Source organism: Tachyglossus aculeatus, chromosome X4, assembly GCF_015852505.1.
Source record: "Tachyglossus aculeatus isolate mTacAcu1 chromosome X4, mTacAcu1.pri, whole genome shotgun sequence".
Lineage (NCBI taxonomy): Eukaryota > Metazoa > Chordata > Mammalia > Monotremata > Tachyglossidae > Tachyglossus > Tachyglossus aculeatus.
This window is the reverse complement of record NC_052098.1, coordinates 61,558,219-61,579,969: the sequence shown is the minus strand read 5'-3', so window position 1 is coordinate 61,579,969 and position 21,751 is coordinate 61,558,219. Positions and strand designations below refer to the sequence as shown.

Sequence of the window (21,751 nt, the reverse complement as noted above, 5' to 3'; positions counted from 1 at the left end):
GAGCGCTTACGGTGTGTAGAGCACTGTACTAAGCGCTTGGGAAGTACAAGTCAGCAACATATAGAGACGGTCCCTACCCAACAACGGGCTCACAGTTTAGAAGGGGGAGACAGACACAAAACAAAACATGCCACACCACCTCCCAACACCAAGATAGATCTGTAGAGTTCCATTTGTTGATAAGGACAACAAATTGGCCTTGCCTTAGGGTTGGTTCAGGTCTTGTCGGTCATACACACAGAGACACATTGAGAAAAATCTAACTGATGATAGCATCATCTTGAAAATTAGAGCATGGGCATGCACACACACATACACACACACATGCATAACTCATATACACACCACCGTTCATTTATTCAATTGTATTTATTGAGCGCTCACTGTGTGCAAAGCACGGTACTAAGCACTTACCACCATGTATTTGAATTTAAAGGCTGGTGAATTTGGTAGCAAATGCATGCAAATTATACAGAAATCAATATTTGGAGCCAAGAGCCCGGGTATTTTCTTTTTTTTTCTTAAAAAAAAAAAGAGCTTGGTCCACTGACTTTAATAGGGAAGATAAAAGTCCTGCCAACTTGACAGCAATTTACCAGTGCTTCTTCACACCCAGAAAAAAGACTGGTTCTGGGCTCCTCAGTGTTCCTATCTGAGTGATGATGTGGCCTCTGTGGCCAACTTAGTTGTCTTCAGGATCTGCAACTGCTACAGGGCTAGTCAGGGTGGAAAATCACGACCAGGCCTATCTTCTTTGGTATCAAAGAAAAGAAGCTCAATTTTACACTTGTTGACTAACGTGGACCCTGGAGAAGATGAGGAAATTGACATTATTGGCCCACCCAGCTAAAGGAATTTACTGGAATAAGTCAATTGGCCTTTTTTTTTTGGTTTGTTAGTTTAATATGATGGAATGATAAGGCATATCTTACCCTTTCAGCAAAAGGAGGGGAAATGTTATAACAAATCACCATTTATGGACAGTACTTGTGCTCATTTGGTGCCAGAGGGAGGCATCCCAAATGTCATGGCTAATGGTCTGAATCCCACCACACCGCACTATCCCCTGATCTCACATCTCAAACTCCAGGAGTCATAGGAGATAAACTCTGTTTAAGAGATTCAGGCATTTCATCTGTTGGAGCACATCAGCTACAAGTAATATGGGGAAGATCCCTGAATTCCAGTTCTGCTTTAGGCTTTCTGAGTGAGGAAAGTCTGGGGTTTTGCAAAAGGGTGTACAGGAGAAACCATCTCATCCTGGCCTTTTGTGACACTCTTGGACCTACAATAAAAAGAAATAACAAATTGGTCACAGTGGATATGCTTTCATCTGCAAAGAACACTCATGTTCATTTCTGGAAATCACACTAATCTCAGAAACCCATTGGGAATGTTGGTTCTTGGCTTCCCTGACCAAGTGGAAGTTGCTATACAAAAATTTACCTGGGGAATGATTCAAGTACCCATACTTGATGGAGCTCTGAAATTTTCTTTCAGCGTGGTCTGTCACCAAGATGTGGCAAAAACTTACAAGGACAGGGTTGGTATGGTAATGGTCCACAAACAGCATTCCGATCCATGAGATGTATCCTGTGATCGAAAAGATTATTTTTCCTCTGAAGCTGCAGAAAGGTCTGTTAACTCTGTACCAGATCAAAGCTATCTAGCAGAGACTAGGCCTGTCCTATCTCTCTTGGCAAGGACCAGGCCGGCTTCTGCCTGGCCTGATTGGTTAGGCCAGCATGCACCAATGCCCTGCGAATTCCCAGGGAAGGGTGCATGTGACATCCTGAGGGACTTATGACACTCACCCATATCAGCCCTTTCATAACCATTCTGCAGGATGGTCCTGTCTAGCCGGGCTATCAACCAAGTTCCCAAGATGCAACTGAAAAGCAGTCTAGAGAGACAAGCCCCTAGGCCCAGGAGGATGTTGTAGAAGAACAAGAAGTAGTTGAAGTTGTGGAATGCTTTCCTACAAATAGGAGAAAATTGAAAGTTGCATAACTCTCTGGACTCTCATAAGGATCACTTTATTGCCTTTGATTTGGGAGTTCATGCCATAAGAAGAGTCTCACGTAGTAAGGACTAGATTGTGGTTTAGGCAGAGACTGGAGACTAGGTCTTCTACCATGAATATTAGTTTGCTTATTTTTAGTGTCAACATCATCACCATCATCTTTATCAACTAAACTGTATTGAATGAGTGCTAATCTCTTCAAGATTATTCCTAGTTTCTATTTTCTAGGGACCCCTTTACCCTTTGAATCCTATCCAGCAGTGTGGGCCATTCATGGATCTATGAGTCTTATGCACCATGCCGCTTGGGGTAGCTCCTATATTTCTTCTCCCAAGTATGCTCACTCCTCTCCTTTCCCCTGTGCTGATTCTGTGGCTATGTTGGGAGAAGGAGAAGGGCAGGTGTAAATCATCCTGAGAAGCAGCGTGGCTTAGTGGAAAGAGCACGGGTTTGGGAGTCAGAGGACGTGGGTTCTAATCCCGGCTCTGCCACTTGTCTGCTGTGTGACCTTGGGCAAGCCACTTAACTTCTCTGTGCCTCAGTTACCTCATCTGTAAAATGGGGATTAAGACTGTGAGCCCCAAGTGGGACAACCCGATTACACTGTATCTACCCCAGCACTTAGAACAGTGCTTGGCACATGGCTTAACAAATACCATAATTATTATTATTATTCTAAAAACAGTATTTGAGGGGGTTGGGAGCTTCAGACCCTGGGAGCAGAGTGGAGCCTCCAAAGCTGAGGACCAATGCTCTGATTAAGGCCTCTGGGTAGGAAATCTTGATCTACTTGGGAATAGTTTCTTAGAGCAATCATGAAAACAAGCATAGGCCCTCAAGCCCAGCCAGCGCTCAAAAGAAATTAGTATCATTAGTGCAATTTAGTATCATCCACCTCTTTGTGCTCCTCTCTTTGCTCGGCTTCCATGGGAATCTGTGTTTGTGGGGGAACCAAGTAGATCCCTTCACTGACCTGTGGTTCAGGGCTAACGGTTTCTGCTTATCGCTAGGCCCAATCTTTGGTTGAAGGAAAAATCTGCCAGCGATCCAAATTTGCAACACCATGAGCCCCACAATGATTGAAATTGTAAGACTGAAAGAGACAGAACAAAACATAGCATGCTTTTAAGAGATGCTTTGTGGAGACTTTCTGTAGTGACATGGGGAAGCACTGTCAAATCCTCTCACACATCCCCTTTGATCTGCAGAGGCTGAGGAAGTAGAGGGAGCTAAGTTAATTCTGATGACTTCAAATCTATGTCCTCCTCTTCATTCCCCCCAAATCAATCAATCAATGGTATTTACTGAGTGCTTACTGTGTGCAGTACTAAGTTTTTGGAAAAGTACAGTGCAACAGATTGCTTAAAGTTTGGATGGTTGAGATATACCGAATGTATTCCCAGTACAGTGCTCTGCACAAAGTAAGAACGTAATAAATTCTATTACTACTACTACTACAGAAGTCCAGGAGAGACTCAGTCCCCAAGGGAATAGGCTGGGGAAGGACAGGTGTTGGAACCATTACCTATGCTGACTCGCCAATCATGGAACAACTCTGTGGGGCAAAGTACCTCAAGAGGACTACAGCAGCCTCTCTGGCCAGGAGGGTGGTCAAATTATTCAACCTACTAAACCGGTCAAGAAAATAATGGGAAAAACAGCTCCCCAAACCCTGAGAAATAAGGGTTTGGTAGAGGTGAACAAGGGGAACTCCAAATTCTCTCCCCTCTTTGTAATCAGTGAGTTAAAGGTAGTTTAGATTGGGGTTCCGAGGAAGGGGAAGAAGATTTTTAAATATGAAAATACTGTGAAAGTGAGATTTGTTGACTGAGAGAATATGCGAATAAGAAGTATTGTCACTTACATCCCAATGCCCAAATCTTTCAGCATTGCCAGCCCTTGGTTGTGTCTTACTGGTAAAACTAAACTGTATGTGAACATCACACCAAAGAGACACTGGACCACATGGATGATGAGGTAGCCTGGAGAAAGAAAGACCTGCTTCTCAATATGGCAGGAGGAAGAAAAACACCCCAATTTCTTCTGAGCATACAAAAGTCTGGCACTTACCCCATAAAATGTATGCTATTTGCCAACCTGAGTATCTTGCTATGGCCGCCTGAGGAAAAACACAGTTAAGTCAAAAGTTTATTGTGCATTATTGGAACACACACAACAAAATGCATTGTGTGGAGGCTAGAAAAAGTGTTTAATTGGCAAGCTTGTGCATTAGAGAAAATGACTCAAGATCCAAATGCAGTTAATGAAGTTCTTCTTAGTTGCAAGGGCAGAATAGAATGTATTTCAAATACTGTATCTAAAATAGATCAGTACTGTCCATAACAATCAATCAATCAATCAATCAATCAATCGTATTTATTGAGCGCTTACTATGTGCAGAGCACTGTACTAAGCGCTTGGGAAGTACAAATTGGCATCACATAGAGACAGTCCCTACCCAACAGTGGGCTCACAGTCTAAAAGGGGGAGACAGAGAACAGAACCAAACATACCAACAAAATAAAATAAGTAGGATAGAAATGTACAAGTAAAATAAATAAATAAATAAATAAATAGAGTAATAAATATGTACAACCATATATACATATATACAGGTGCTGTGGGGAAGGGAAGGAGGTAAGACGGGGGGGTGGAGAGGGGGACGAGGGGGAGAGGAAAGAAGGGGCTCAGTCTGGGAAGGCCTCCTGGAGGAGGTGAGCTCTCAGCAGGGCCTTGAAGGGAGGAAGAGAGCTAGCTTGGCGGATGGGCAGAGGGAGGGCATTCCAGGCCCGGGGGATGACGTGGGCCGGGGGTCGATGGCGGGACAGGCGAGAGCGAGGTACAGTGAGGAGATTAGTGGTTGTGAATGCCTAGAGCTGTGTGGGCTGACAGAAGCATGGTTTCAGTTTGGACCAGGGTTCACATTTCTGAGGTACTATCTACATATTTTTAAAAAAACTAATAGTATTTGTTAAGTGCTAGCAAGCCAAGCACTGTTAGAAGCACTGCGATATAAACAAGTTAATCAGGTCAGACACAATCCCTATCCTGCATGGGGCTCAGGGGCTCAGGATAGTCCTTAGACTATGGGCCTCTTGCAGGAGGGGGGCTATGTCCAACCTGATTATCTTTTATCTATCCCAGTGCTCAGTACAGTGCATGGCACAGGGTAGGTGCTTAACAATTATATTATCATTATTACTATTATTATGCAGGAGAACTCCCTATTCTTTGAATATTCTTAAAAGTTAAGTTAGAACTGTAGGGCTCTAAAATTTCATTCTTAACTTAGAGAAAATACGCTAAACTGACTTAAACATTAAGGCCTCCTACTTAAGACTGTGAACCCCATGTGGAACAGGGACTGGGTCCAACCTGAGTAACTTGCATCCAACCTGAGTAACTAGTATCTATCCCAGCACTTAGTACAGTACACATAGTAAGTGCTAACCAGTACTGCCCACCACCCCCAAGCCCCCTGGAAAAAAAAGGCAAATAGGGTTTTGTCCGAATTATCATCAAATATGGTGATACTTAATATTTTATTAAAATACAACTTCATTAGCCTTTGGTGTCACTGTAGGGACTCACTTGCTTTCATCAAACATGTTACAACCAAAAGAAATGACAAAGAAAATCACGCTAGAGCAATAAGAAGGATAGCACATTGATAACATTTCAATTAAAAAATGCTAAAATGAGGTCTTTTGGACATATTTCTTGATTCACATGGAAAATGAGGTCAGATCTTGTGGAATTACTACATTGTTTCTCAATTATACAAAGTCCCACTGGAGTCTATCATGTGTGTGTATGTGGAGGAGTTATAAGGGGAGGGAAGGGAACATCAGAAATGTACACCCAATCTTGCCTTAATGCACTTTTTCACTACAAATTTGGCTAAAATTCAATTAGGGAATGTTCTTTTATTAATATAAGCCTGTTTGGGCTCCGCGTGCTTCAGTATCGGAAGAAACTGCTTATGAGCTTGGCATCATAATAGGTGAGTAACACAGTGTAGGTTTTCCTTAACACATTGTTTTGCAAGAAAGCAATCCTTGTGTTATGGAAGAACTGAGTATACTTTGTCCTTCAAAGCAGTACAGTGTGTGATTTAGCCAAAGAACTGAGTCAGACATTTTAAAAGACAAGATGATGACAATGCTTACCACGCTTTCAGAAGAGGAAGGACTGTGAAATTTCAGAGGAAGAAATTTTTTCTCTCCTGACCAGAGCCTCTTAATATGTTTTCTAGATGAAAATGGAAAATTAAGTAAGGCTACTAAATCTAATTTTCGAAAACTAATGAATTTGACTAAAGATGCATTTGACTAAAAAAGCAGGTGGTGTAATGTCAGGGTGGCTTAGTGGAAAGAGCCCAGGCTTAGGAAGCAGGGGTCATGGGTTCTGATCCCGGCTATGCCACTTGTCAACTGTGTGACTTTGGTCAAGTCACTTAACTTATCTGTGCCTCAGTTACCTCATCTGTAAAGTGGGGATTAAGACTGTGAGCCCCACATGGGACAACCTGATAACCTTGTACCTATCCCAGCACTTACAACAGTGCTAAGCACATAGTAAGTGCTTAACAAACACCATCACCATAATTATTATTATTATAATTCACATTTCGCATTGCTCTAGATCCACAATCAAACAGTATATGAATTTAAGGGCCTCAAATCTGAACTCTCACAATACAACTCACTCTTATAGAAATTTTGTAAAATATACACTATACATATATATATATATATATGTGTGTGTGTGTGTGTGTATACATGTCATTAAGTAGCCATTGGAGCCATTGATGGGATTTATTATGTCCAATAGTCTTGGCTCTTCCCTCTATGGTGCTTTTGGATGACTGAATTGTCATTCAGAGAAATTTCATAGAAAAAAGAAAAGTGTCTCCAGGGGTGGCACATGCCACCAGTTACTTTTTATCCTTAGGACTGATTTCCTTCAAAAACACAGTGACGGAAAACTGAAAAATTCCCTTTATTTCTCCCACCTGGGCCCTGGGTTCAATGGGAGCTGAAAAGACATCAATACATTTTCACTATGTGCAAATAACTTTTGTCGGTCTCCCCCATTACACTGCAGACTCCTGAGGGCATGGAGTTTGTGTGTTGCTTCTATTGTACTCTCCCAAGTTCTTAGTAGCCTGCCTAACAGTATGCACTTGATAAATCATCATCATCATCACCATCATTAGTGGTGCTTACTCAGCACTTACTGTGTGCAGAGCACTATATTAACACTTAGGAGAGTACTACAAATTTTCCTTGTCCACAATGAATTTAGCGCTATTCATTCATTCATTCATTCATTCATTGAATCGTATTTACTGAGCACTTACCATGTGCAGAGCACTATACAAAACACTTGAAAAGTACAATAAAGCAATAAAGAGAGACAATCCCTGCCCACAGTGGGCTTACAGTCTTGGGGGGGGGGGGGGGGGGCCAGACATCAAAACAAGTAAACAGGCATTAATACAAACAGAATTATAGGTATATACATATATACATAAGTGCTATGGGGTGGGGAGAGGGGGGAAGAGCAAAGGGAGTGAATCGAGGTGATACAGAAGGGAGGGGGAGCTGAGGAAGAGGGGGCTTAGTCTGGGAAGGCCTATTGATTGATTGCTATTGGTTGATTGATTCCAGTTCATTTTTAGAGTTTAAAATATCATGTTCTATCCTAGCTCTATCAAATCCAAAATAGCCGAGTTCCAGCTCCTTCCTCTTCTCCTTCTTTATCCATTATCCCTTGACTTTCTGGCAGCTTGGGCGTCTTTCAGATTTTGTTAAAAACATATTAGATAGCAGAGTGGGCAACCTTTTCTGTTGTAGTGTACTATATGTCACTATGATGCCTTACTGACTGAGTCCTGCTTGGTTTCTGCACTGTTGTGATATTCACAATGGGTCCTTTGGAAACTGAAGAAGGTCAAATGTCAATGACAGCAATTCTTTAGAAAAAAGTAACATTCAAAAAAGTCTGATAGGAAGACTGACCAATAACGGACAAGGACATGGGATAGCTCAGACTAGCTGTATTCATTCATTCAATCGTATTTATTGAGCACTTACTGTGTGCAGTGCACTGTTCTAAGCATTTGGGAAGTACAATTCAGCAACAGAGACAACCCCTGCCCACAGTGGGCTCACAGTCTAGAAAGGGGGAGAAAGACATCAAAACAAGTAAACAGGCATCAGTAGCATCATTATAAATAAATAGAATTATAGATCTATACACATCATTAATACAAATAAATAGAATTATAATTGTAAATATGTACATATGCACAAGTGCTATGGGGCGGGGAGGTGGGGTAGAGCAAAGGGAGCAAGTCAGGGTGATGGGGAGGAGAAGAAGAGCAGAGGAAAAGGGGGGCTTAGTCTGGGAAGGTCTCCTGCAGGAGGTGAGCTTTCAGTAGGACTTTGAAGGGGGGAAGTGTGCTAGTTTGGCAGATTTGAGGAGGGAGGGCATTCCAGGCCAGAGCTGTATTTATTCTAGGTTGACTAATGCTAGTTTTCCCTTAATAATAATAGTAATAACTATAGTAATTGTGGATTTGTTAAGGATTAAGTTCTGGATACAATAAAATCAGGTCAGAAACATTTCCTGTCCTACATGGGGTACATAGTCTAAGGAGGAAGGAGAATATGTATTTTAATTCCCATTTTACAGATGAGGTAACAGAGGCACAGAGAAGTTAAGTAGTTTACCCAAGGTCACACAACTGGCAAGTGGCAGAGCTGGGATTAAACCCCAGGTCTCCTGACTCCCAAGTCTGTGCTCTTTCTACAAGGTCACAACTGCCTGTCTCCACTAGACCTTGAATATAATGAACAAGACCAGAAAGTGTCAGGGTGATATAGTGTCATTCTGTCTGGTGGTTTTTAAGGGACTCATCCTTACACACTAGTGGTATGTAAATATCAAAGATCATAGCAAAAGAGGGTAACTCTGGGAAACTCTACCTAGTGTAGGGTTGGGCATTTATAATTGAGCACCCCAGTTACAAACGCTAATAGCTGAGTTTGTTTGCACACTATTAATAGACTGGTCACTTAACTGAACGCTCTTACCTGTAGCAGGCTAGAATGTGAAACACATAGCTAATACTTGTGAAGGAGGCAGGAAAGCTAGTCCAAGTCCAGACACCTGGAAAAAGGATATTGTCTCAATATCATCTAAAACACTTCAGGCACTAACTCTTCTGACACAGTTAATCAATCAAGTGTGCTAACAAATATTAGCATAACCACCTCCCCATTCTGCCAATTGACAGGACCCACAAAATTCTTGCTTTCTGCCTTAGAAGGAGTAGTGATGCTCTGTCCATCACAAAGTAGAGTATGAGTGGTGGGAGGAGGCAAAAAGGAACATCAGCTTTCTGGCTCCAGTTTCTCTTACCTCCTCCTACTGCTGTTGTTGCTCTGCTCTATGCCCATCTGAGAATCTCAGAGTATACGCGCATGTGTTTTAGGGTTGTGTGTGTCCACATCTGTAGCTCCAATTATCTATCTGTTTCTGCCCATGTCTCCCTCTGTTTACCTTTGGTTTTGTATCTCTCTGCCTTTCTTTCTGCCCTTTCATCTGCTCCCCTCCCCCTCACTACTGAAGTCTTGTGCTCTAGGAGCTCTCTCCTCTGACTTGGAGCTTCCAAAAATATGTCACTTCAGTAAGTGCATTTTGGCACCAACCCCTTTGATTTGATTCATCTCCTTGGGTCAATATTGTGAGTTGAATGTGACTTCTTTCTAAATTCATCCAGAAGGATTACTCAGACTGCAACTGTATTGTTTCAGGGTTTACTGATCATGAAAATCTTTAACTTGTGGTGCACGTTTAGTCTTGCATGTTTTTTTACTCTCCTTAATATATTTACATAATGATGGAGCATTTTGCACCCTCTACTTGATTAGTTGAAAATATATTCTCTAATTTCCTCTTTGCAATCAACCTCAACCTATGTGAAGAAGGATGCAATTTACTATAGATTTGCTTAGTACAGTACTCAAGCATTTAGTACAGTGCTCTGCCCACAGTAAACACTCAACAAATACCACTGACTGACTGGCTCATGAACTTTGTGACCCTGAGCAAACTGTATCCACCGCAGGGAAGGTATATTTCTTTCCCACTTTCCTTTATTGAACTTCACAAGGAGTGAAACTCAATGGGTATAAAGTATGGATAACTGTTTTCTTTTCTATTTTTATTTACGTGAATTACGTTGCTCAACTCAGCTGTGCAGTCGAGGGATAACATACAAAACTTAAACACTATAGAGTCCTACAATCCGCATTTAGTTATGTGTACACTTACTCATCTGGAGAGGAGAAGTATGACACTTTCCCCTTACAAATTTGCACCCGGACCTCCCCACGGTAGAGGGCAAAACAGCAAGAAGTAAGTGCCTGTGGGAGCTGGGCCATCAGTAGATGAAGGTTTCTTACTCTGAAGAACCCCCTTGGGGGTCTTGTGGGGTGGACAGGCTCTGTAGGAATCCTGCAGTAATAACTGCCCGACATGGTAGGAGAAGACCGAAGTGGCTACCAAGGTGGTCTATGGATGTAAGGCACAGCATCGACACTACGCTCACTATGGCTATAAATGGTAGGTTTTGTATGCAGAATTATTGCCTGCCCTTCACAATGTGCTGCACCCCTGCATGCCTGCTTGCATACTGTGCTGTCTATGCCCCAGCAGAAACATGAGTGGCAGAGAAGAAAGAGCGTAAGTCCTTCTAGACTGTAAGCTCACTGGAGGCAGGGAATGTGCCTACCAACTCTGTTATACTGTACCTTCTCAAACACTTAGTATAATGCTTGGTCCACAGTAAGTGTTCGATAAATACGATTGATTGACTGATTGACTGGCGTTGTGCAAGTTACTAGCCCTACAATCAATTCCTTCTCTCAGGTACTTGCTCCAAAAGCCTGTGGGATTGGTCAAAGGCTCATCCATAATTTACTTCAGCAGCCTCAATTGCCTTCTTTGTTTCATGTCATACTCCATGACACCTTCCCCCTTTCTATACTCTGCTAAAAAACTTTGATCAGGCTTGTGGTGGTTTGAATTTTCAGTTTAGCAGCATTAATTCCAAAACATATTTGGCATTCAGAAGTTTATATGCAGATCAATCAATCAGTGGTATTTATTGAGTGCTTACTGTGTGTAGAGCACTGTACTAAGCACTTGGAAGTCAACAGAATTAGCAGAGATAGTCCCTATCCACGGTCTAGAGGAGCAGAGAGATATTTATATAAGTAATTTATAGTATAAAATTTAATGATATGTACATAAATGCTGCGGGCTTGGGGTGGAGTGAATATTAAATGTCCAAAGGTCACAGATCCAAGTGCACAGATGACACAGAAGGGAGAGCAAACCGGGAGAAAGAAGGCTTTATATATCCATTATCTCTAACATATCCTGGTTTTGTAAATTGACATCCTATGGCAAGATTATCTGTGAATTCTAGAAATGTATTTTAAGTAAAATACAATCTCAGCCTCCAGAGAGTCCCAATACCTAATAATGGATTTACCTTTGGTGACTTGAATCAGATCTCTGATTTTAAGAACAGCAGGCATCAGCATACTTGTTTCATTATCTGAAATGATGTAGTTCTCGAGCTCCCTCTCAAACACTTCCAGCTCTTGAACAACGTATATGTACACGCAGAATTCTATAATAATGAACTGAGGAGGGAAAAACACCGGAAAGTGCATTAGAGATGTTGCTTTTCTTTAGCCATATAGTAGTTTGGAGTATGGAGGAGTGGGATAGGTGCTGGGCAAAAATTCTCTTCCTGAGACTGTTGGCCTGCAGGAGTTGAGGTTTAGTCAGTCAATTAATCAGTGGCATTTATTGACTGCTTATTGTGTGCAGAGAAATGTGCTGAGCAATTAGGACAGTACAATAGAGTTGACAGACACAATCCCTGCCCTCTAGGAGTTCACAATCTAGTGGGGGAGAAAGATATTAAAATCTAATCCAGAGAGGGGAAGCAGCAGAGTACAAGGATAAGTGCCAGGGGGTGGGTATCAAAATGCTTATATTCAATCATATTTATTGAGCGCTTACTGTGTGCAGAGCTGTACTGTACTATATGCAGAGGTGATGCAGAAAGGAGAGAGAATAGGGTGGGAAGATGAGAGACTAGTCATAGGTGACACCATCATTACAGAAGAGACAAAGAATAGTATGGGGAGATGAGAAATTAGAAAGTCTTCCTAGAAGTAGGTTGAAAACTTTTATTGTCATTGTGCTTCACTTTTGATCAAACCCATAATAAACATCCCTAAGGATAGGATTTGAGTTTTTCAGTGATTTGTATTGTACTTATCCTGCTTCACCCCTGAGCTGACTCAATACCTTGCCTCTGAGAGACTTGAAGAGTGTCTAGAAAATAACTTTCAGAAATGAGTGCACAAATCCAGGACTTTTTTTGGTTTTGGGGGGTGGTGGTGGTGGTGGTAGTGGTGGTGGGGGTGGGGTGGGGTGTGTGTGTGTGTGTGCGTGTGTGTGTGTGTGTGTGTGTGTGTGTGTGTGTGTGTGTGTGTGTGTGATGAGTACACCAAAATGTATCTTGGTCTGTGTGTAGAGGAGAGGAATTTGGGATGTTTAGGGCTTATCATTAAAGCCAATACATGTATTTGTTCTTATCTAGCTGAGGCCTCCTTAATAGACATTTCAGGGATCAGAACGATGTTAATGTTTTCTGCTATTGTAGGAGCTGGCAATTTTAGTCTGGGAAACATGAAGGAATATTCAATTAAGGTCTAAAATAACCTGTAAAGGCACATTATCCTAGATGGCACACATCAACTCATCATCTTTGCTCCAAATTAGGTCCAACATTAAATTTCTGCACTTGAACTGAAATTTCAACACCTGCAATAGTATTATATTGGATATTCATGGAATAGCAAAGGCATAGTTCTGAGCTACAAAAAGCAGCATGGCCTAGTTGATAGAGCCTGGGCCTGGGCGACAGAAGGACCTGGGTTCTAATCCCAGCTCTGCCACTTGTCCGCTGTGTGACCTTGGGGAAGTCACTTACCTTCTCTGTGCCTCAGTTACCTCATCTGTAAAATGGGGATTAAGACTGTGAGCCCCATCTGGGATAGGGACTGTGTCCAATCTGTTTGGCTTGTATCTACCCCAGCCCTTAGTTCAGTGCCTGGCTTAGCAAATAACATTTAAAAAGAAAACAAAACTAAACTAAACAAAAAGCTACTTACGAGGTACAGGCAGATTAAGGCTAGCACAGCAGTACCAATCATTCTGCTGGGGAACTGAAAAAACGGATCCCATTCATATATCCTACGTTGAAACCAAGACTTTTCTTCTTCTCTGTGAATGAATACATGCAAACAAAACTGAGATTGTTGATGAAAGAAAGCTCAACTACTCTTCTAGCTATTTTAAGACCGTGTCATACAGGAGGGAAAAATTTACTACATTTGAGCAATGTAAAATAATTTTCAGATGATCAAGCATCATGTAACCTGCGCAATCTCTACTTGTGAATTCTATTTGTAGGACCTGATTAACATTTAGGCAACATTTGTATGTGTTGGTTTGTTTGGTTGTTGCTTAATTCTGATTCAGGAGAGTCTTCGGATAAAAAGTTTTTGTGATTCAATTAGCAGAGATATTTCAATTTGCTCATTTTGTAGTGATAAGGTATAGCAGTTTGCCACCCTGAACAGGGAGTTTAAAAATATGAAATCCATGCCCTTGCTCAAATACAAACATGCACACACGCTCCAAGACACCTGCTTTTTCTTGGGGGTGTACAATGGAATAAATATACATGATCCCTGCTCTCAAGGACCTTACAATCTAGAGGAGGACATAGACACTAAAATAAATTACCAATAAGAGGAAGTAATAGAGCATATCACATAAATTCATAAGTACTATGGGGGCTATGGTAACCTAAGTGCTTAGGTGGCAAGAAAAAGCAGAGTTGGAAATTGGGGAATACAAAGTAAGAAGATCAGCTATTACTAGGGAAAGGCCTCCTGGAGATGTGATCGTAGAAGGGGTTTGAAGATGGGGAGAGTTGTGGGCTATCAGATGAAAATGAAGAGGGATTTCCAGTCAGTGGGGAGGGTGTGAACAACAAATCAATGGTGGGAGAGACAACAATGAGATTAGTGAGTAGGGTTGCTTGAAAAGAACTAAGAGTGGGTGAAGTGGTGGAAGAACTGGGGTGAAGTGGGGGAAGAGAGTGGATAAAAACAAGGAAGAGAGTAAAGTGCCTTAAAGCCAGTGTTCATGAGTTTGTGCTTGATGAGAAGAAAGGGAAACCATTGGAAGTTTTGAGGAGTGGGGAGATGTATAGAGAATAGCAGTTTAGAAAAATGTTCTGGGAAGTTGAGTGAAGTATGGACTGGAGACTGGAGGTGGGGAAGTGAGGCGGTGGGGACAAGAAGGCTGATGCAATAATCACAGGGATGTAATGAGTGCCTGGACCAGAGTGGTGATCATTTGGATGGTGGATTCTGGAAACGATGTGAAGGAAAATGTGATAGGATTTGGCAACAGACCGAATATGAAGGTTGAAAGAGAGGAAAGAATGCCAAGGTTATGGGCTTGGGAGACAGGGAGGTTGGTGGTATGGTTAACTGTGATTGGAAAAGTGGTTGGAGGAAAGGATTTGAGGGAAAGATGAGAAGTTTTGGACATATTGAGGTTGAGGTGTCAGTGAGAACATACATGTAGACGTGTCTTGGAGGCAAGAGGAAATGCAAGATTGTAGAGCATAAAGATGTCAGGGCTAGTGACGCAGATTTGGGAGTCATCTATGTAGCGGTGGTATCTGGAGACATGGAAACCGATGATCTCTTCCATAGGAGTGAGTGTAAAATATGAGGAGGGGACCCAGAACAGAGCTTTGGTGGAGATAAGGAATTAGAAGGGTGGAGTTAGGAGTTAGGGAATTAAGTAATGATAAGTAGAGAAAGAGCCAGTGAAAGAGACTGGGGAATGGCCAGAGATGTAGGAAGAGAAACAGGAGAAAACTATTAGAAAACCAAGTTTAAGTGGTATTTACAGGAGAAGAGAGTAGCCTATAGTGTTGAAGACAACTAAGAGGCTGAGATGATAGCTTCAGGAGGGTTAGTTTCCAGGAGGTGTAGCTTTGAGGGGGCATGGATTCCATATGTGAGAGCTCCCTCTCACCCTACAGTGAGGATTTAAAAAGCTCTGGTTTCCAGCAGAGATGCTAAGACTGATCAGAGTACAAAATGTTCCCAACTGGATCTCAGTCATTATGGTCTAGTGGAAAAAGCGCGGGGCTGGGATTGAGGAAATGATGCTGATGGCATTTATCGAGAGCTTACTAAGTGCTAAGCACGGGAGGAGATACAAAAAGACTAGATTACTGCATCAGCCTCCTTTCTGATTTCCCATCCTCCTGTCTCTCCCCGCTTCCGTCTATACTTCACTCTGCTGCCCGGATTATCTTTGTACAGAAACACCCTGGGCCTGTCACTCCCCTCCTCAAAAATCTCCAGTGGTTGCCTGTCAACCTACAAATCAAGCATAAACTTCTCACTCTTGGCTTCAAGGGTCTCCATCACCTTGCCCCCTCCTACCTCACCCCGCTTCTCTCCTTCTACAGCCCAGCCCTCACACTCCACTCCTCTGCTGCTAACCTCCTCACTGTGCCTCGTTCTTGCCTGTCCCGCTGTCGACTCCTGGCCCACGTCCTTCCTCTGACCTAGAATGCCTTTCCTCCACAAATCCACCAAGCTAGCTCTCTTTCTCCCTACAGGGCCCTGCTGGGGAGCTCACCTCCTCCAGGAGGCCTTCCCAAACTGAGCCCCCCCTCTTTCCTCTCCTCCTCCTACTCCCCTCCCATCATCCCCCTCCTCCCTCTGCCCTCTCCCCTTCCCCTCCCCACAGCACTAGTATATATTTGTACATATTTATTACTCCATTTATTTTATTTGTACATATTTACTACATTTATTTTATTAATGATGTGTATATAGCTATAACTCCATTCCGATGGTATTGACACCTGTCAACTTGTTTTGTTTTATTGTCTGTCTCCCCCTTCTAGACTGTGAGCCCATTGTTGGGTAGGGACCGTCTTTATATGTTGCTGATTTGTACTTCCCAAGTGCTTACTACAGTGCTCTGCATACAGTAAGCACTCAATTAATATGATTGAATGAATGAATGAATGAAAATAATCAGGATGGACACAGTCCCTATCCCACATAGGGCTCATAGTCTAAAGGGGTGGTGAAGACAGGCTTAGTACAAGAACTCCGCAAACCATCAATCCTCAGTAAGTGCTATTGATTGATTTATTGGGGCCCCACACTCTCAAAACTCCACCACGGTTTCACCCCCAGGCTCAAAATGAAAAGTTAGCACTCCCTCCAGCAGAGCTGCCTAGAGACTATAAAGAGCTGGGGCCAAGCTTCCACTCAACACCTTCTCCCTCCCCATCTCCCCATGCTTTCAAGCCTTCTTGGTTTTACCGGTAAGTTTTCAGAGTCAATCCAGTTCTGTCTACAAAACCTCCATCCTTGACTGCACGGCACAATTCCCACCAACACTAGAATAGTGTTTAGTTTCTATGACCTTAGGATGTTTGCTATTCACCCCACCCCCAACCCCCTAGCACTTGTGTACATATCTTTAATTTATTCATTAAAATTATTTATTTATTCATATTAATGTCTGTCTCCCCTTCTACACTGTAAGCTCATTATGGGCAGGGAATGTGCCTGCTAATTCTGTACTCTCCCAAGTGTTTAGAACAGTGCTTCGCACAGAGTAAGCACTCAAGAAATACAATTGATTTATTTATTGATAGTTTGAATTTCCTTCATGCCAATTCAGGACAAAAATTGATTTTCACTGAAAAATGATCTTCAGGAAAAAAATAACATTTGCCCCATGTAAACATAATGATTCTCTCTCTCTCTCTGTCTCTTTTCTCAACGCCAATGTTGGCAAGTTATGTTGCCAACTTGTACTTCCCAAGCGCTTAGTACAGTGCTCTGCACACAGTAAGCGCTCCGTAAATACAATTGAATGAATGAATGAACTCCCACCTGCTCAGCCTTCCTGTGGTAGCAAAGATGGTGATATTACAACTGGCCCTATGGGGAAGCTCTTGGGAAAGAAAGAAAGGGCAATAGGGTAGGAGTGAAGTGGGAGGTAGGAGTAGCCGGTAGAGCCTGGGCAGGAGAGGGGGAAGTTGCCAGTGCAGTTGAAGTCCAATTCCTTGCCAACCACATATATGGCTTGTGGGCAGTCATTTGGCCAACTTCATATTTTGCCATGTGGTTAATGAGAAACCATGTCATGTGGACAGAAAACTGGACTGGAAGTCAGGGGAAATAGGACCCATTCCTGGATCCAATTTTGACAAGCCACTTCAACTACTTTATGTCTCTCTTTCCTCTTCTGCAAAATAGGACCAATAATTTCTGCTGCCAGGTTTCTACCTAGAAGTGTGAGGATTAACTTAGTTATGTCGTCTAAAGAGATCAAACTAGAACAGTACCTGGTAGTATTAATTTGTGAGCTACCAATGAAAATGGCACAGGTAGTCTCTTTCACTGATGTCTGCCCAATTATAATAATAATTGTAGCAATAATAAATGGCATTTGTTAAGCATTTACTATGTGTCAAACACTATACTAATCAATGGGATAGATAAAAGAGAATCAGGTGGGATACAGTTCCTGTACTACATGGGGCTCACAGTATACGTAGGAGGGAGAACAGGGGAATTCCCATTTAATAGATAAGGAAACTGAGGCTCAGGATATCATGTCCATGCAGGACCAGATCATCCACATTAAGTGATATCTGCAGGAATCAAAAGTTGGAGCTAAGGCCAAGCCTTCACATTTTATCAGTTTTTCTGTGTTTCTGAGGGACTCCGCCTTGGTGGTGGAAGGCAGCTTCAGAAGATCATTATAATCATTTCCATGTTTTCGAGATTCCCTTTGTGAGAAGGGTAACAAGAGCTTTTCTCAGCTAGGATGCTACAATAATGTATATGGGGCAGTTGGACTATTCTTGGATTTCTTCAGGTCTGATAATCCACTTCCAAGTTTGCATTCTTCTTAACTGAATCTTCAGAGGCCAACACAGGTTTTGTTGGCAGGCCTTCCTTTTGTTCTACTTATGTGGAAGTTCTGAGGTGTTAATGAGGGAATATTTACAAGTAGTTTTCTTGGTGGTCAGAGTCAGTTTTTTAAAAAAAGTTCAGTCCATGTCTCCCCACTCTTCAAGAATCACTAAGCGTTGCCCATCCACATCTGCATCAAACAGAAATTCTTTACCTTCAGCTTTAAAGCACTCAATCAGCTCACTCCCTCCTTACCTTGCTGATTTGCTACTACAACCTAGCCCGCGCAACTTACTCCTCTAATATTCATTCATTCATTCAATCGTATTTATTGACAATCTTCTAGACTTCTAGGCTGTCTAGACTTTTAGACAGTCTTCTAGACAGTGAGCCCATTGTTGGGAAGGGACCGTCTCTATATGTTGCCAACTTGTACTTCCCAAGTGCTTAGTACAGTGCTCTGCACACAGTAAGTGCCCAATAAATACGACTGAATGAATGAATTGAGCGCTTACTGTGTTCAGAGCACTGTACTAAGTGCTTGGGAAGTACAAATCGGCAACATATAGAAACGGTCCCTACCCAACAACAGGCTCACAGTCTAGAAGGGGGAGACAGACGACAAAACAAAATAAGTAGACAGGTGTCAGTACCATCAAAATAAATAGAATTATAGCTATATACACATCATTAATAAAATAAATAGAGTAATAAATATGTACAAATATACACAAGTGCTGTGGGGAGGGGAAGGGGTATGGCACAGGGAGGGAGTGGGGGTGATGGGGAGGGGAGGAGGAACAGAGGAAGAAGGGGGGCTCAGTCCGGGAAGGCCTCCTGGAGGAGGTGAGCTCTCAGTAGGGCTTTGAAGGGAGGAAGAGAGCTAGTTTGGTGGATGTGTGGAGGGAGGGCATTCCAGGCCAGGGGTAGGACGTGGGCCAGTGGTCAACGACGGGACAGGCAAGAACGAGGCATAGTGAGGAGGTTAGCGGCAGAGGAGCGGAGTGTGTGGGCTGGGCTGTAGAAGGAGAGAAGGGAGGTGAGGTAGGAGGGGGCGAAGTGATGGAGGGCTTTGAAGCCAAGAGTGAGGAGTTTTTGCTTGATTCAAAGGTTGACAGGCAACCACTGGAGATTTTTGAGGAGGGGAGTGACATGCCCAGAGTGTTTCTGTACAAAGATAATCCAGGCAGCAGAGTGAAGTACAGAATGAAGCAGGGAGAGACAGGAGGATGGAAGATCAGAAAGGAGAAGCACTTGATATTCACCCAACCCTGAACCCTACAGCACTTACTTACCTATCCATAGTTTATTTTCATATCTGTCTCCCACTCTGGACTGTTAGCTCCTTGTGGGCAGGGAATGGGTCTATCAACTCTGTTGCACTGTACTCTCTCAAGCACTTAATTCAGTTTTCTGCACATGGCAAGTGCTTAATAAACACCATTGATTGACTGATTGATTGACTGACACCCAGTCCTATGGATTTCTACTGGGCCATGCTGCAATTGTCTGTTGAGCTAGTCCAACACTGGGTGGTACTTGCACAGACCCTGGCAGGAGATGGGTTCAAAGTTTCCCTATGGGAATGAGAGAGGGAGAAGAGAGTGTGTCTGCTCCATTCTGTTTCAAATTTTTAATGAGCCTGATAAATTCAACAATCATCGAGAGTCCTGCTGTTTCAGCACCAAGGAACAGGTACTTGGAGAGTCAGAAACCTTAGCTAGCAGAGGGGAATTACAAAGGAGAAGGTCCATCTAAGACTAATTAGTAGGATGGTCACAGATGGACCCTCCAAATTCTGGACAAGGAGATGTCACCTGTGTTATGCTGGGCATGCAGTGTAACATGATGCTGTCACAGAAACCATTTTGTGGAAGTAAACCTGAGTTTAAATGATCTTACAGCATTTCTCTGGGGGGGAATCTATGACCCTCCCACTTGCTCCAGAGCCACTGTATTCCCCTCTGAGGTCCTGATGAACCCTAGTGGCATGAGACTTGGAAGGAGGAGCTGAGGCAGAGGGAACCTTCGTGTTTAAAATAGAAAAAAATGGATACAAAAGCAACTGGTTCCTAATTGGTACCAGACAGAGGTATTTGGACTGCCGGGTATAAACCTGGATTCATTCATTCATTCAATCGTATTTATTGAGCGCTTACTGCATGCAGAGCACTGTACTAGCCACCCTGCAGATTAGAAACTGAGCAGGCCCAATAGTCACCCCTCCCCCCCGTCTTAGAAAGAATAGCAGGATGGCAATTGGGAACTCAGTGAGGATCATAGAAAAGTAGGTGGATATAGGTAAACAGCTGAGTCTTACTGAACAAGGGGCTTCCTCAAGAGTCGTTTGACATGCTTGGCTTGGTGAACCTCCAGGAAGGGTTTCTCTTCCTATAAGAAAAGATTGAATACTTTTGCAGCTCCTCTTCATAGAAGAGTCAGTGATGAGGATATCTATGTTTTCACCTGGAAGGCATCTTTGTTAGAGTGAATGTGGCAGATTCTCAGGTCTTTGGGGATTAAAATTCTGGTTGCCATTTTGTCAGCCCATCTCATTCAACAGGACCAGAAAGAAGTAGGCAAAGAGACATAGGAAAGCAAAGGGAAGGGAAAGAGAGTGACAGGGATTAGAAAGAGAGGGCTCCTTTATTGAACAAGCATTGGGCTCACCAAGAGTTGAGAGAAAATGATGAAATTTTCCCTATGCATTCATTCATTCATTCAATTGTATTTATTGAGTGCTTACTGTGTGCAGAGCACTGTACTGTACTTGGGAGAGTACAATGCAACAATAAACAAACACATTCCCCACCCACAATGAGCTTACAGTCTAGCGGTGTGGGACATAATATAAATAAATAAATTACAGATATGTACATAAGTGCTGTGGGGCTGGCAGAGGGGGATAATAAAGGGAGCACGTCAGGGTATCGCAGAAGGGAGTGGGAGAAGAGGAAAGGGGGGCTTAGTCAGGGAAGACCTCTTGGAGAGGGTGTCTAAAGAAGTGTTTCCTCACATGGGTGGTAGGGAGTGGATTTGGGATCCTCAGAGAAGTCACAGGAAGTGTCCAAGGAAATCACAAAACTGCAGAACTCTGATTGGGAATTTGGTGGGGTCACAGACAACTGCAGGCTGTATGAATACAGATTTTCTGGAGCTCCAAGTGGGACACAGGGGAGGGCCTCCAGAGGCATGATGTCCAGATTAGGGGCCCACCCCCTCGAACACATAGATATACTTTCGATACCTAATCCAGTCACATTCACAAACACATACACAGATGATACATACCCAGTCACAGCAAAAAAATACAGAGACTCAGTGTAAGACACACCCTTCTACCAAGAGGAAGCTGAGTAGAAACAAATGTAGAAGGTTAGAAGCAGAAGCAGCCAAGCTGCCAGCTTCCAGTAAAACAACCTTCTCTGGGATCTGTGAAAGTTGAGAAAAATAGGAGGAACCCAGGGAGTTGGCACTGTGGCTCTTGCTCATCTGCTGCAGCTACTCAACTCCCCATAATTCTTGCTCTTGTCACTGATGCCATGGTTGTAAGTGGAACTTTTCCCTGTATCACCAGCCTAGGGTGGTTAGT

General features: G+C 42.8%; 1 protein-coding gene across 5 annotated transcripts in view; it reads right to left on the bottom strand.

Annotated features, from left to right (window-relative positions):
• Positions 1-422: 422 nt before the first annotated feature.
• Positions 423-21,751, bottom strand: part of LOC119948159 (stimulated by retinoic acid gene 6 protein-like) — a 58,719-nt gene continuing 37,390 nt past the window's right edge. For 2 of the 5 annotated variants that reach the window (XM_038770084.1, XM_038770085.1), the window contains 11 exons: positions 20,480-20,550; positions 13,291-13,402; positions 11,592-11,745; positions 9,124-9,199; positions 6,193-6,274; positions 4,094-4,142; positions 3,888-4,005; positions 2,997-3,116; positions 1,815-1,978; positions 1,447-1,593; positions 423-1,285 (listed from right to left, as the gene is read on the bottom strand). In XM_038770084.1, coding sequence (XP_038626012.1) covers positions 1,149-1,285; positions 1,447-1,593; positions 1,815-1,978; positions 2,997-3,116; positions 3,888-4,005; positions 4,094-4,142; positions 6,193-6,274; positions 9,124-9,199; positions 11,592-11,745; positions 13,291-13,402; positions 20,480-20,550 — 1,230 coding nt within the window. In that variant the 3' untranslated portion in view covers positions 423-1,148. The remainder of the gene's footprint in view (positions 1,286-1,446; positions 1,594-1,814; positions 1,979-2,996; positions 3,117-3,887; positions 4,006-4,093; positions 4,143-6,192; positions 6,275-9,123; positions 9,200-11,591; positions 11,746-13,290; positions 13,403-20,479; positions 20,551-21,751) is intronic. The other 3 variants (XM_038770086.1, XM_038770087.1, XR_005456626.1) reach the window with 3 other exon arrangements.